The sequence below is a fragment of the Polyodon spathula genome, chromosome 14, assembly GCF_017654505.1.
Source record: "Polyodon spathula isolate WHYD16114869_AA chromosome 14, ASM1765450v1, whole genome shotgun sequence".
Classification (NCBI taxonomy): Eukaryota; Metazoa; Chordata; class Actinopteri; order Acipenseriformes; family Polyodontidae; genus Polyodon; species Polyodon spathula.
This window is the reverse complement of record NC_054547.1, coordinates 24563416-24579428: the sequence shown is the minus strand read 5'-3', so window position 1 is coordinate 24579428 and position 16013 is coordinate 24563416. Positions and strand designations below refer to the sequence as shown.

General features: G+C 37.7%; 1 protein-coding gene across 4 annotated transcripts in view; it reads right to left on the bottom strand.

Annotated features, from left to right (window-relative positions):
* LOC121326969 (FERM, ARHGEF and pleckstrin domain-containing protein 2-like) overlaps window positions 1–12059 on the bottom strand; it is an 81008-nt gene extending 68949 nt beyond the window's left edge. For 2 of the 4 annotated variants that reach the window (XM_041270648.1, XM_041270650.1), the window contains exons 1-2: window positions 11793–11947; window positions 10296–10527 (exon numbers count right to left, since the gene is read on the bottom strand). In XM_041270648.1, coding sequence (XP_041126582.1) covers window positions 10296–10502 — 207 coding nt within the window. In that variant the 5' untranslated portion in view covers window positions 10503–10527; window positions 11793–11947. Of the gene's footprint in view, window positions 1–10295; window positions 10528–11792; window positions 11948–11971 lie in introns of those variants that run through there. The other 2 variants (XR_005951520.1, XM_041270649.1) reach the window with 2 other exon arrangements.
* Window positions 12060–16013: the final 3954 nt, after the last annotated feature.

Here is a 16013-nt window from a genome sequence, read left to right as displayed (position 1 = left end):
TTAATTCCTACTATCTACACAGAAAGTGTACTGTGTAGGTCAATGAATGTGCATATCTTGTAGACTGTCTTATACAAAAATACAGTACATTTATAAAGAGGGCTTTTTCAATTGGTTATAAATCAATGTTACAAGCTGGAATGCGCTTTACCATAAAGTTTAAACTTTTAGGTAATTAAACAAATTGATCCATTGGTATGAGGGGCCATAAAATGTAGGCCACCATGACCTATGTCGACAATGTGTACGAATGTACTGCACTAGATGCAAGGGGTCATGATTGCTAGTGTTGTCAGTAGACAGTTTACACATAAAAACCTGCTGCTGAATACCCAATCTGCCTTCCTTGTAAACTGGATTGGAAAAAGTCAAGTGCCCAAAGGCCATGACTTAATTCAACACATAGCAGCACATTTACAAAGACAAATAAGCTTCTCCCACAATAACATGAAAAACAACCAGAAAAAAGGAGCACTCTTCCCAATAGTTTACATTTGTTGTGAATGGAAAAAACTACACTACAGTATTTTTACTCAATACAATACTGTGTACAAAGTGTGTCATATATTAACATTTACTTGCATATTAAAATGTTAAACCAAGAACAATGATTCACATTCTTGCCGGGCCACAAATGACTCACTGTAAACAGTAGGAAATCCTGGCTGCTGTAGTCATTTCCTTATTACTTCCTATAGGGAAATAGATCTACTGCTTATCAAACCATTCTTTTTCTGGCTCAATGATATTCTCCTGTATTAGAACAGATTTCAAAGGATGCAATTCGATGTTTAATTAAAATGTTAAAGCCTACTAGGGAAAACTGTGGCAATACTGAATAGGGGCCCCTGACAACTGGCTTCCATTTGCACAACAGCAATTTCATTTTACGCATTGTGGAAACATGGACATTTTTCAATGTTTGATGTGAACATTAATAGATAAATTGATTGAACTGAAAAGCCTGTGTTGTATTATGCTTTGTGAGCAAAAGCCATTTTGTGTTTTATAAATGAAATGATAGAATTTTTAGGTAATGAAGGAAATGTTTTGCATTAGCAAATTCTTACCAATATAAATAGCTATGAGGAAGAGGGGTTTTAAGATATGAACCAAAACTTAAATTAAATTAGTTTGTTCACTTGGCATAGAAAATCACCTGGGTGTCTTAATATTTACATTACTACTATAGTACACCTATTTTTATGCATCGCTTCAGTGAAGCATCGCAGGCAGTGTGAATGGCTAGTATCAAATACACGTTTTATTTTTTGTACAAACTTACTGTACAAACTTATTTTTGGTTAAAAAAAAATGATGAACTTCCAGCCTACAAACTAAACACAAATCAAAAATGGTTGTGCAACAGGCCACAGTATTAAGTATCTTTAATCTTATTTATTTTGGAAACCATTCTCTAAAGAGAAAACATCTATTTTCAAGACTAAAACCTCACTTTTATAAAATGGCTTTCTCTTAGTGTGTTTTAATGTAACTTTAAAATTGCTGCTTTTGTATTGTGAATACTGTTATTTAAATGGTCTGAATGGCAGTTGTATGTGTGACATGCTATACAAATGTACTGTGGTTTGTTCTTTTTTCTGCTATATACTGCAGTGCTTTGCGATACTTTCAAACTATACAAAATGCAATAAATAAATTTATATCTACTATACTGTTGTCATGAGGAAGTTAAATAAAAAAAAATGACCTTACAGTTCACATTGTTTAAACTAAAATGCAAAAAAACTATTTGTATACGCCATCTGCAGGGTCAGCAGTCCGGAAAATTAAAATAAATAAAATAAAACTGTTTAAAACAATGTTTTGACTAACTCAAATTGTCAAATCGGTTTAAACTCTTGTTATGTAGCTTAGTGGTGCACAGATAAGACAGACTGCACAGATTCAGAGGAAACCAGATAGATGCTACCCATTAAGACATTTCCTTTGCTATCAGATCTATGGTGGAGTTTATTTAGACAATGAGGGTTAAAATCAGAAACCGGGGGTTGCAGGCAATTCAATTCAAGAATTCAGGGTGCAGTCAGCTGTATTTTCCACCACAAAGCCCACGACTGGGCAGGAACAGACAGAGGAGACAAAGTGGTTTCCACATGCACTTCTTGCCAGCCCTGCATGGCAATGATCCCAAGCAGCAAATTTTGCACCTTTATGGAGTGCAACCTCCAAATCTTGTCTGGACAGCCTATTTATATCAAGCAAGTGCGAAAGCACTGGACACAGTGAACAATTACGAATTTGAATACAAATTTCGCACACATTCGCTTGTCACATTGTGTCTGGTGTGTCTACAGTCCCGCTAGCTGCTCGCCACAAGTGAAATGTTTTCCTGCTGGCTCAATTCATTTTCACCAAATGTTTTGTTTCATTTCATTTCGCCCAATAAAAGCAATTTAGCTTGATTATGGAATATACACACAAGCATTGTGTTTGGCAGGAACGAGGTACTGATTAGAAACAAAAATATGACCGCTGTAGTCAGTTGCTGTTTGCTATCTCTTTAAAATATTCAGAAATAGTAACAGAATGGTTCCAAGAAGATTCAGAAGAGGAACAATTAATAAAAGAATAAGCACATTTATTATTTTAAGAAGGATTCATCTCACTACGATTGATTCTTAATGTCGGAATCGGTGCAACATTACTGTCAGTAGTCCCAGGTGAAAAAACATGGATGATTTTTTTTATTTTTATATATATATATATATATAACACACACACACACACAGTCATTGCTGTACAATCCTACTTAATATTGCAAGCTAGTGTAACTAGAGCTGCTGCTGGTCAGTGTGGCATTTATATTAACATACACTTCTAGCACTGTCTACTGGCAGTTTAGCTTTACTGTTCTGCAGTGGAAAGAAAACTGCTACACCACCAAAATAACATAAAGGCGAAGCACATGAATATCTGCAAACCAATTCAGAATTTAGGAAATCTGCAATCTGCAAACACTTTTTTCACATGGGACTAAGTTTGGCATTGATTAAATGGGAACTGTTATAGCGCACTTAAAATACTGTTTGTGTAAGTAAAGGGTAGGATCGAGCATTTAAATATATACGTATTTTCAACTAAAATACACGTCTTGCTGAAACAGTATCTTTATAGCCAGTTTATACAAAATGTTCACAGCAATAATCTAAACAAATATCCACAAAATCATGCTGTAAAATTATTTCAGCCTTGTGAAGTTGTAAAAGGCAGATAGTACCTATAATATGAATTCTACCAGTGACAGTGTGCTGTTTGTAGGTCACACAGGCTTGCACTGGAAGCTGAAAAGCTCCCCTATATTTGTGTTTATGGAAACCTGTGGGGAGTGTGGTGTTTAGGGGAGAGGGTTGTTACACACAGTTATAGTTAATATCTTTGCTTTGTATACAATAAAATAGTAATATATATATTCATTCTTTGGTGTGGCTTAAGTTTTTGCAGTGTGGCTGAAAAAACTCTTAAGTTACTTTAGTCATAGTGGCTAATTACATGAAAGTCTTAAAGGGAACGTAGTGTGTAGCGGCATTTACAGTGCCAGAGTAAAACGATTTAAAAGGGTTAGGTCGGTGGGATTTTTAACAAATCTGGGGGTGGGGGATTGATTTCGCTTTGTCACACACACTCCATAGCTATTTTATGCACAGAATATGATTTTATTGAGCCTAACTTTATACTTCCAACTATCAAATTGGTGCCCAAAAGGCCTTGTTGCTTACAGGAAATACTTCGTTAGGATAACCCTGCCAAAAGATTCAATTTTGGAAGCATAACACTGATCCATAATTAAACTCTGCATTTAGTTTCCATAATATTTTAATGTAGGGTAGGGCTTTCAATTTGTATATGAAACTATGCTTTTGTGTTTCTATTCTAGTAGCAGTTCATGGGGTTGTCGTAGGCTTTTTTGTTGTCTACAGTTTTCTTTCTTGCACCCACTGTGTCGAAAGAGTTTTGTTCTTAACAGAGGCTCGGTGCATTTGAAATTACTCAACTGCAAATGAACAAGACACATTATTCAAGTGCATGATACACTGAGGAATATAGGGCCTACAATCTGAATTTTAATCCCTGTAACCACTAGTGCTTTCCAGTCCCCACCACTAACCTTGTCTTCAGACAAAAGATTTTAAGTCCTCCCCTCCCCTTGACAATACCTCAGCTCAATCCTCAGACATACAAAGACAGATCATTTCTTTAAAGAAGCTTCCAAACCATTTTTTACTTAACCTCTTAAAGCTGACAGGTTAAAGCCAGGCAAAACCATACTACAATGTAGACGAGTTGGGAAAACAGTATCATGGCAGCTCTTCCTACAGAGCACACAGCTTCCTCCATATTTCTCATGCTGTTTCTGCCTTTTCTCACCATTAAACAAGCAGGGACCTGTATTTAAAACTAAACCCACCTCTGCATTAACAGCATCAGAGATGAAAGTGAGTAAAAGTAAAAACAGCGGAAAAGTGGCAGGTCCACTAACGTGTTAGATTTTTTGCTCAGGAGCACAAATTGAAGTTAAGGTTCAGATTACACCTGAAATTAAAATGTATACCAAATAACATTAATTTAACTACTGGTGAACAAAACAGCAGCTGCCAAGCAATTATGCATCAGGATGATAAAACAGAATCTGTGAAACTTGATGAAAGTATCCAGAGGACGGACAGACAGACAGACATATATACAGATAAGATATATATTGATATATATATATATATATATATATATATATATATATATACATATATACATATATACATATATATATACACACACACACACACACACTATATCTGGAAAAAAGCTCTGGAAAAAAATGAGACCACTGCAAAATTATCAGTTTCTCTGGTTTTACTATTTATAGGTATTTGTTTGGGTAAAATGAACATTTTTCTTTTATTCTATAAACTACTGACAACATTTCTCCCAAATTCCAAATAAAAATATTGTCATTTAGAGCATTTATTTGCAGAAAATGACAACTGGTCAAAATAACAAAAAAGATGCAGTGTTGTCAGACCTCGAATAATGCAAAGAAAATAAGTTCAGATTCATTTTTAAACAACACAGTACTAATGTTTTAACTTAGGAAGAGTTCAAAAATCAATTTGGTGGAATAACCCTGATTTTCAAGCACAGCTTTCATGCGTCTTGACATGCTCTCCACCAGTCTTTCACATTGATGTTGGGTGACTTTATGCCACTCCTGGCACGAAAATTCAAGCAGCTCGGCTTTGTTTGATGACTTGTGACCATCCATCTTCCTCTTCATCACATTCCAGAGGTTTTCAATGGGGTTCAGGTCTGGAGATTGGGCTGGCCATGACAGGGTCTTGATCTGGTGGTCCTCCATCCACACCTTGATTGACCTGGCTGTGTGGCATGGAGCATTGTCCTGCTGTTAAAACCATTCCTCAGAATTGGGGAACATTGTCACAGCAGAAGGAAGCAAGTTTTCTTCCAGGACAACCTTGTACTTGGCTTGATTCATGCGCCCTTCACAAAGACAAATCTGCCCGATTCCAGCCTTGCTGAAGCACCCCAAGATGAGTCCAATTTTCAGCTTTGCCCAACACGTGTCTCGCACCCACAGTGTCTCGCACCCACTGTGAAATGTGGTGGAGGATCGGTGATGATCTGGGGGTGCTTCAGCAAGGCTGGAATCAGGCAGATTTGTCTTTGTGAAGGACGTATGAATCAAGCCAAGTACAAGGTTGTCCTGGAAGAAAACTTACTTCCTTCTGCTCTGACAATGTTCCCCAATTCTGAGGAATGGTTTTAACAGCAGGACAATGCTCCATGCCACACAGCCAGGTCAATCAATGTGTGGATGGAGGACCACCAGATCAAGACCCTGTCATGGCCAGTCCAATCTCCAGACCTGAACTCCATTGAAAACCTCTGGAATGTGATCAAGTAGAAGATGGATGGTCACAAGCCATCAAACAAAGCCGAGCTGCTTGAATTTTCGCGCCAGGAGTGGCATAAAGTCACCCAACATCAATGTGAAAGACTGGTGGAGAGCATGCCAAGACACATGAAAGCTGTGATTGAAAATCAGGGTTATTCCACCAAATATTGATTTCTGAACTCTTCCTAAGTAAAAACATTAGTATTGTGTTGTTTAAAAATGAATCTGAACTTATTTTCTTTGCATTACACTATGTAACACAATTTTTGTTCCTGGGTAGTAAGTGTTATTTCCTAATTGCTTATGCCTCAAAAGTATAGAAAACGGATATTATTCCGCACAAACTTTGCTTTTGTGACCAGGACAGTGATATTTCAAAATATCACTATTTTCAATGGGAAAATGTGTGTCTTTTTGTTCACATAAAGTCAGAAAAAAACAACATATGAATCCAAATTAACATGTATTTATACTAAAGTATTACAAAAATGACTACAAAAGATTATATACAGTATACTGTAAATACAGTATACTGTATACAGTATAATCATATCTCAAAACTACTCACTTCTAAATCTTTTGTAGTCATTTTTGTATTACTTTAGTATAAATACATGTTAATTTGGATTCATATGTTGTTTTTTTCTGACTATGTGAACAAAAAGACACACATTTTCCCATTGGAATATTTTGAAAATATCACTGTCCTGGTCACAAAAGCAAAGTTTGTGCGGAATAATAGCCATTTTCTATACTTTTGAGGCATAAGCAATTAGGAAATAACACTTACTACCCAGGAACAAAAAAAAAAAAAAAAATTGTTACACGGTGTTATTCGAGGTCTGACAACACTGCATCTTTGTTATTTTGACCAGTTGTCATTTTCTGCAAATAAATGCTCTAAATGACAGTATTTTTATTTGGAATTTGGGAGAAATGTTGTCAGTAGTTTATAGAATACAACAAAAATGTTCATTTTACCCAAACACATACCTATAAATAGTAAAACCAGAGAAACTGATAATTTTGCAGTGGTCTCAATTTTCTCCAGAGCTATATAATTTAAAGTAAACTATTTTTTCTTACCTGCGCACAAGGGCTGAGTTAAATGTCTTTTCTTTTGAATCTCAAATGCAACTTGTTTACATCAGAAAGTCCCGCCCTTTTAACTGTTAAAAGGTCAAAAAAGAACTATGTAGACTTTCATAATTACTTGAGCTAATCATACACTTGTTTGGGCCTATTTGCAATACTAAACATTTAATATTGTAAATGTTTATTTTAAGCACAAAGTTGACATTTTCTGCTTCATTTTATGTTACCATGGACTAGATATATAATATATAATATATATATATATATATATATATATATATATATATATATATATATATATATATATATATAGTGCTAATAAAAACAAACACCAATTGCTTATGTCATGTAGGTTTAATAAAACTTAAGGGACCGTGCACAACTTAAATAAATTAATAAATATAAACTTAATGTTTTTGCCAGCACTTCCTTCCATTCCATTATGTTCGCCATTTTCTGCAATGTGGACTGTAGCACTGCACCATATCTGTAATTCACAGCACTTGTTTGTGGATAACTGAACTAGTAACTTGCCAAGACAGCCGTCTGCAAGCGCCAACGGAGCATGTAATACAAAAACAACCGCCTTAATAAAATCGTGCCTCATGTTTTTTCGCCCCCCCCCCCCCCCCCCCCCCCCCCCCCACCCCTACCCCCCCCCCCCCCCCACCCCCCCCGTTCAATCAATAATTTAAATAAAATAAAAACGAACCTCGCCAATCGTCACAAATGTGTTAAAAGCTTAAAAAAAACCTAAAAATTAAAAAGACAGCGGGACCAATTTTTGCCCCGGGACCTGCATTGATCACATCAACAGCCCCGATGGACTGAGCACAATGCTAAATCCCAAGGATAAAAGAAAGCTCAATCACGTGCCTATATCAAGTCAAAGGTCACACTGTTACAACAGAACTCCACTTTTTTTTTTCCCCTCAACCACAGTGTAAACAAATAATGATTACCTTTTGTCCTTTAAGCCACGTACCTTGAGTAATTCTGAAGGTTAATGTCACACAGGTGAATCAAGTGACATAAACCTTCAAGCTCCTTACTAAGGTCACAGAGTACAAGGTCAATTTACAGTCAAGTCATTCTTATGACTCAATGTGAAACAAATATAGGTTATGAAAGTTATCAAATAGGCAAACCTCTTTTTAGTAGAGCGTAAGATTTAGACAGAAGTTTACACAGACACACAGTAAGGTACAGACAAACATGGTTCCTAATCATTATCAAAAAAATCTGTCCATTGTAAAAGACGCTATGATCATGTTGGTACATGATAATGGGTGAAAATATCAGAATAGTTTTAAATAAACTATTTCAATATTTTGAACAGAAAAAACTGAAATCCAGGACCATGTCCACAGACAACTGATAAATATGACACTGGTTAAAGTCAAAATAAAGTCAGGTAGAGGCTGAAAAGTAGACTTTGTCTTAGTTCTACTTCTCCTCTTGTTCGTCACTGAAAACTGCAAGCACTGCAGTAAAGAAATCAGGTGCCATCCTTAATTTCTATTCACATGACAGAAACTGAATAAATAGGTTTGAAATTTTGTTTTCAGAATGTTGCTAGCTTTTGAACTATAGGACTGTTTCTTCTGTAGCCAGTACAAGTCAACAATTCTCTCTCAGGCAAAAGTTAAGCATAAAAGGGTCTTAATACTCTAAATGTGTGCATCAGCTCAGAATACAGGAAACACTACATTTAATAATGAACTGGATAATTTACATGTTTAAAGTTTCACTTGAGAACCAACTCCATAAGAATGAGCAACAGGAATTAAGCCACTTTAGTTTTAAATGTGATGGACAACAAGTTTTACTGTTATACTTTTGCCCGTCAGACAAGTACATAATACAAATAAAAAAAACTAAAAAATGTTTAACTAAAACCTCAAAGCAAAAATATACACAGAGCACACAAATACACAAACTTTTAAACTACAAATTGCCTTGGTCTGCAGTAGGAGTCCAGTAAAGTTTGACAGACAGCTCTTGGAAGAATACTTAACATAATATTTACAAAAACTTATAGCTAAGTGGCACATCCAGTAAAGGCACACAATTAGCTGAGCTGGGGTGGGGAGGGCTTAGGTCGGCCAGGGTGTCCTTGGCTCACCACGTACCAGCAACCCCCGTCGACCAGCCGGGTCTGTCTGCAAGCGGCCCAGAGCTGCGCGGTCCTTCGACGCTGTAGCTCTAAGGTAGCTGCATGGCAGGCCTGCAGAGTGAGAAGCGGATGGCTGATGACACACATTGCAGAGGACGCATGTGTTCATCTTCATTTCTCCCGAGTCAGCGCAGGGGTTGCAGCAGTGAGCCAGGCTTAAAAATTGGCCATTTAAATTGGGGAGAAAATGGGGTTAAAGACAATCGGCAATTCCAAATTAAAAAAATAAATAAAAATCACAAAAACCTTTAAAATATTTTATGTAACTGTTTAGCAATTTATTTTTTAAAAAGCTATAAGTTTTAAAATGTACTCAAATTCATTTCTTTAGAAATCTCCAGAAGTGTAATTTAGTGATCTCCTACCTAAGACTGACGTAGTTGAATCTTTTTAGTTAAATTATTTTTGTTTTGTCATGCACAAAAGTTAGATGGGCTCAGTTTTGTTAGGGCTGAATTAAGTTTTCTTTATTTGATTTCCTGAAACAAAACTTATTATTAATCACTAATTGGTTGTGTTCATTTTTTAATAAAAGCAAAATCCTAACGGTGATATTCTATTTGTGTGTGTGTGTGTTTTGCAGGACAGTGAGAGGTCAAGCAGATTTATAAGGACAAGCATTTTCAGTCTCCAGTTTTATAAATTAGGGACTCCTGTGACTGAGGTAAATTATCTTTATAATTTATATATATTATATATATATATATATTATATATATATAATATATATATATTATATATATATATATATATATATATATATCACCCTGAAATATATATATATATCAACTCATAATGTGGGGAAACCCTAGTGCAGTTATATTCTATTTGTGTGTGTGTGGGTTTTTTCGTTCTATCAGCAGGATAAGGCCTAGTATGATATGATTTTTGAGGGCAAATATATATATCTCCGATTACACAACCCTTGGGATACGAACAAGGCAGTTACAACAGCAGAGATAGGCCTAGATATTTTACCAAACACTCCCCCCACCCAGCTAACAAGTTATTCTTTCTATCAATATTACTCCTAATCTCAGACTCATCTGAATGAATGTGAGAAATCTTGCAAACAAAAGCAACAAGCACTCACCTCCATCTCATAGACCTCCTGAGTTTCATCCAGTGCCTCCACTCTGATCTGTAGCCCATTCCCGGAGTTTGGGTTCCTAGCAGAGTCGGCCAAAGTTGTGGACAGACTTTGGCCAGGCTCCAGGGTACTGACCGCCACATTGGCACTGACCCAAAGTCGTGTTCCTGGGGTCTGCAGGGGACGGTAGGAGCCCTCAATCTCACCCATAACTCACCCAAGGGTAACAGAAACCCTGCCAAGCAAGAAGAGACATGATCATCAGTGCCTACATAGCTATCAAATACTACCTTGATAAATATTTGCACATTCAATTATTTTCTATTGATCCAAAAGAGCCAGAATGACAAGCAGTATCAACTGAAACTTTTTCACATGCCTCATGCCTGCCCTTGTGGCTCTTTCGCCAGAACAAAGTTTGACAAGGCCAAATGTAAATCTTACTAGTATGAAAAAAAAAATAACCAACTGCGCACAAACAAACAAATAAATCCTATGACAGTAATGCTGCAAAAATATAACTTTTTTTTTAATCAAACCAACAGGAAATAATTTGTAATTAATGTTCAACTTCCTCCTTCATGCATTATACAGTTTATTAAAGTTATCAGCTGGCCGTTTTTCATAGCATTTCTTGATTCCTAAAATACAGGGCTAGCAGTTCTGGACAACCCTTGGTACTAGTGCCCGAGTTCTCAAAATAATAAACCTGTAACTTGGCACGATTAAGTAAGCACAGGCAGACCTAGGGTTTCTTCTGAACATGGGCACATTCTGCATGCTGTAAATTCACTATACATCTACAGTCTTTATTACTCAATCGACAAATCTAATTCTAGTGTTATAGAAGGTTTTTTGTTTTTGTTTTTATTTTTCTAGATCAAGTTTGCTAGAAATTAAAGTTCTGTTAGGCATTTTACTTGATTCTTTGTAATTTGACGTGCATAACATAAAATATACCAAAATCACCTATGATGTATCGAACCTAAATCCACCCCCCCCCCCCCAAAAAAAAACAAACATACAAACAAAAAAATAAATGTTTATTTTGTCTCTTGTAGTTTAACAATAAGCTAAAGCCTTATGATAGTAAAAGTTAAAAGCAAAGCATATCTGACTAACTTAGATCAACATATAACTGTACCTCTTGACTTAGAACAAAGTACAAAAGTGTTTCAATCCAACTGGCGACGATTATATACACTTTATAAATTATTCCCGTCATTGACGTTTTATTATTGTCGACCTCAAACTTCGATAACATATGATAAAACACAATATATACTTATCAAAAACAATAATTAACAAGGCAAAAACAAAACAAAAAGTTGGTTTTCATAACACTTTTTTCCCCCGTGATGGACAACGCTTAGACGGAACCATAAAACACGGTCTTACCTTAAAAACAAAACAAAAAGTACTGTCAAATTCAGCAAAAATATGCAATGTTAATTAACATAAAAAGTAACCTTCCAAAGGCAAATACGAATTAAAACTTACTGAATTGTAACAAAACCGTTGATTTCTGTTTTTTTTTTTTTTTCCCCCAAAGTTGGGGATTTTTTGCAAACCTCTTTCAAACCTTCAGAAAACTCAGTAAGCACCATGAACGAAGAATATAAACTTTCCTCGAGGAAGGCACTGTATACCGTTTCAAAATAAATTCGAATTATTTCTACCTGAATTTCTGTTGCTTTTGCCTGGAACTCCTCCGCGAAGATACTCAGACGGCCACAGCAAACCTACTCTGAGCCACTTCACATTCTCATTGGCCGGAACTAACACCCTCCCCATCTCTCATTGGTCAAATAACAGAATCAGTTTGGCCTGAACTTTACCTGTACACGATTTTCGTTGGTTGTAACTGCGAGATCAAATATCCCCATCAAACATCTCCGATTGGTTAGATGTTGGGTGTCTCTGAAATGTTGATTTGTTAGATTTATGATGACTGCAGACTAAAGTGCGTTTGTTTGGATTGGTGTAGCTGACCTTAAACGTGGAACGTAGCCCCCTATTTATATGTAATTATGTAAATGAACTGTTTTATTGTGATATCTAATCTGATAGCATGCATTTACAACCATAGATAGTGGCGAGCGTGTGGAATGGATTACCAAGGTAGGTTGTTGATGCTAAATCAAGGTACAAGAAACAAGGAACCTGACGACCTGGGGTAAATGGCCTTCTTTCGTTCGTTACTTTCAGCACACATTCGTCGGGGAAAATGCTTTACAGCTAATTGCACGATGGGATATATATATATCGTATATATATATTAGCTATATATTATATATATATATTATTATACATAATATAGCTAGATAGATAGCTAGATTTAGATAGCAGCGATCTATCGCATTGCAGCGAATTAAATGTATACATCTTATATTTGCATATCCTGATTACCCATAATTGCATATCCTGATTACCCATAATAGGTGCTTTCTACCACCTTAACTTGGCCAATGTTTGCATATCCCGTTTATATACAATTCTATTACTGCTTTCTACCACCTTGACTCCAAAGCAACAGTACTTGTAATTACTAATACATGAATGAAGGCTACATTTGCACCCTGAGCCATTCGAAAAAAAACAATAATACCACAGTAGTGACGTTTAAAATGGCATATTTGTCTAGAAGATTATGCTTGACCTTTAACCCATATTTAACTCCTGTGCACCCGGAGACCACTTTCAAGCACTCGTTTGTCTCATTTTCAATCACGTGACAACACCCACAATTTGTGGTTTTTAGTCACTTAACAGATCTGTCTGTGAAAATTTACAATCATCCTCCACCAACGGGAGCACCAAACAAGTGAGCCGGACAAATAATCTTCGACTTTGACAGCGACTAAGAAAAAAAGAAAACATACCCCACTGAAACACCATTTCCTTAAAAATAGGTTATTTTTTGCAGTTCATTGTCTGCCCAATTTAATTCACTGTTCCTGAATGATCAAAAAGAAAACTATATTTAAGATTCTTTAATATTTACTTAATTTACATTATTACGTTACTTCATTATTATTATTATTATTATTATTTTATTATTATTATTATTATTTATTAAACTCAGTTGCAATTTGAACCTTAACACCCATCTAATTGTCTTTTTTTATTAGATACTAATATGTATGATAAAAAAGAATAGCTATTTAAAATCGTAGCATGCAAATTTACAAATGCTGACAGTAGATTTTTTTTTAATGATAATGTCATGAAACAGTACAATTTTGTATTCATTGTTATTCTTATATACAAAACAGTTTTGCAAGCTACAAGAACTGGAACCCTGAACTTTACACCCAAGTATTAGCCTAAACTGTGTTGCTTCTCATACTTCTTTGAGGATTTAAAACAGTGAGCCCTTATGCTGATTTCTGCTGTCATCTCATCTTTGGTTGACACTAATTCAACTTCTTATCCTCCTCCAAAGTAAATGGTGGTAGATGAAAGGATTCCAGTTCCACAGACTGATTAATGTGGAAGAATGTAACCACCTTGGGGAGAAAAGCAGGGTTTGCACCAGTGACATTCTGCAAGCATCATGCTATGGGGATGCTTCTCTGCGTCAGGGCCTGAAAAGCTTGTGAATATAAAGGGCAAAATGGATGCAGCAAAGTCCAGAGAAATCCTGGAGGAAAACCTACTTAAGTCTGCAAGAGACCTGGGACTTGGGAGAAGATTCATCTTCCAGCAGGACAATGACCCCAAACATACAGCTAAAGCCACACTGGAGTGGCTTAAAAACAAAAAGGTCAATGTCCTGGAGTGGCCCAGTCAAAGCCCGGACCTCAATCCAATTGAGAATATGTGGAAAGAGTTGAAAATTCCCAAAGGTCCCCATCCAACAGATGTGCAAAGCTGGTAGAGACTTATCCAAATAGACTCATGGCTGTAATTGCTGCCAAAGGTGCCTCTACCAAATATTGACTCAAGGGGGTGAATACTTATGCAATCAATTATTTTCTGTTTTGTATTTCAAATTAATTTAGAACACTTTGTAGATTTTATTTTTCACTTTGACATTATGGACTTTTTTTGTGTTGATCAGTGGCAAAAACTACGAATTAAATGCATTTTGATTCCATGTTGTAACACAATAAAATGTGCAAAAGTCAAAGGGAGGTGAATACTTTTGAGAGTCACTGTATCTCTCCTGGCCATACTTTTGGACCAGCAGTAGAGGAGATCCTGCAAGGCTCTCATAGAGAACGGGAGGCGTACCGACAGGTGGCTAAAATGCTCCCCTCCCATGCCCTGGCATGGGGAAGGGGGAGGTGATGATGTCTGGCAGTAACCCAGATGATTCCAATCCCTACAGCTACACAGGGCGACCCAAGGCACCGCCTCCAGGCCTCCGCGGCAAGGAGCCATCAGCAAGGACAGGGAATCACCGGACATAGGTCCCCAGCACCCTGTGAGACAGTTCCAGCGGAACCGCCCCAGACAGCCTCCGCCCCAGCCTCAGCAGCCCCAGCAGGGGCCCTGAAGGCTTGCGGCCTCAGACCCACCCAATCGCACAACACTATCTTCAATACTGGCGTAATAGCACCTCAGACTCCAGGGTGCTCGCCACCGTACACACCAGTTACGCACTGCAATTCCAGTTGGGACCTCCTCCTTTTCGAGGGATCACGGTCACATCCGTGAATGACCCTCTTCAGGTCTTGGCCCCTAAACAAGAAGTATAAGCATTATTTCAAAAACAAGCCATCCATCCTCTAGAACACACCTCTAAAAGAGAGGGGTTCTACTCGAGATACTCGAGGGAAGTGTCTTTGAGTTTTCAGTGCTGCCATTTGGCCTCCCCTTAGCCCCCCGCACATTTTCAAAGTGCATGGACGCCATCCTACCTCCCTCGCAGCTGCAAGGGATCAGGGTGATAAACTACCTGGATGACTGGATAATTTGTTTCCAGTCCCAGCAGAAAGCAATGGCCCACACAACAATTGTGACAGAGCATCTGTCGAGGCTGGGTCTCACCCTTAACAATGCGAAAAACCAATTAATTCCAGTGCAGAGTACAGTCTACTTGGCTCTCCAGCTGGATTCCCTCATGATGCGAGCCTACCTGTCGGACGACAGAGTAGCTGCCATTCACAACTGTCTGGCCCTGTAACAACAAGGGTCCACAGTACAATTGGTGTTGTGCCAAAAATTACTGGGTCTGATGAGCGCAGCTTCATCATCCATCCAACTGGGGTTACTTCACATGCACCTGCTTCAAGCGTGGCTCAATCCATTCGGCTACACCCCAAGCGTGACAGACACGTTGGAAAGCGTTACACTGGTGGAGGCAAGCCCCTCACCTGAGCGAAGGTGTAAGGATGGGAATAATCTTTAGTCATCAAGTGGTGACGACAGACATATGCAACTCTGGTTGGGGGGTGGTCTGGGCAGACAGAGGAGTCAACGGATCCTAGTCAGGTCGTTGGACTTCTCTACACATAAACACGATGGGAGCTGAAAGCGGTTCACCTTGCGCTGCAACATTTCCTACCTGTGTTCCTCAGCCAACATGTCCTTGTCCACACAGTCAACGCGTCAGTAGTAGCGTACGTGAACCACCAGGTAGGTAATCCGTGGGGTTACACCACATAGCCTTTTGGCTACTGATCTGGGCACAGGGACTCTTCCTGTCCCTCCGGCTGTACATCTCCCAGGAGTGGTGACCTGGGCAGCGGACCTCCTTTCCAGGGAAGGTTCTCA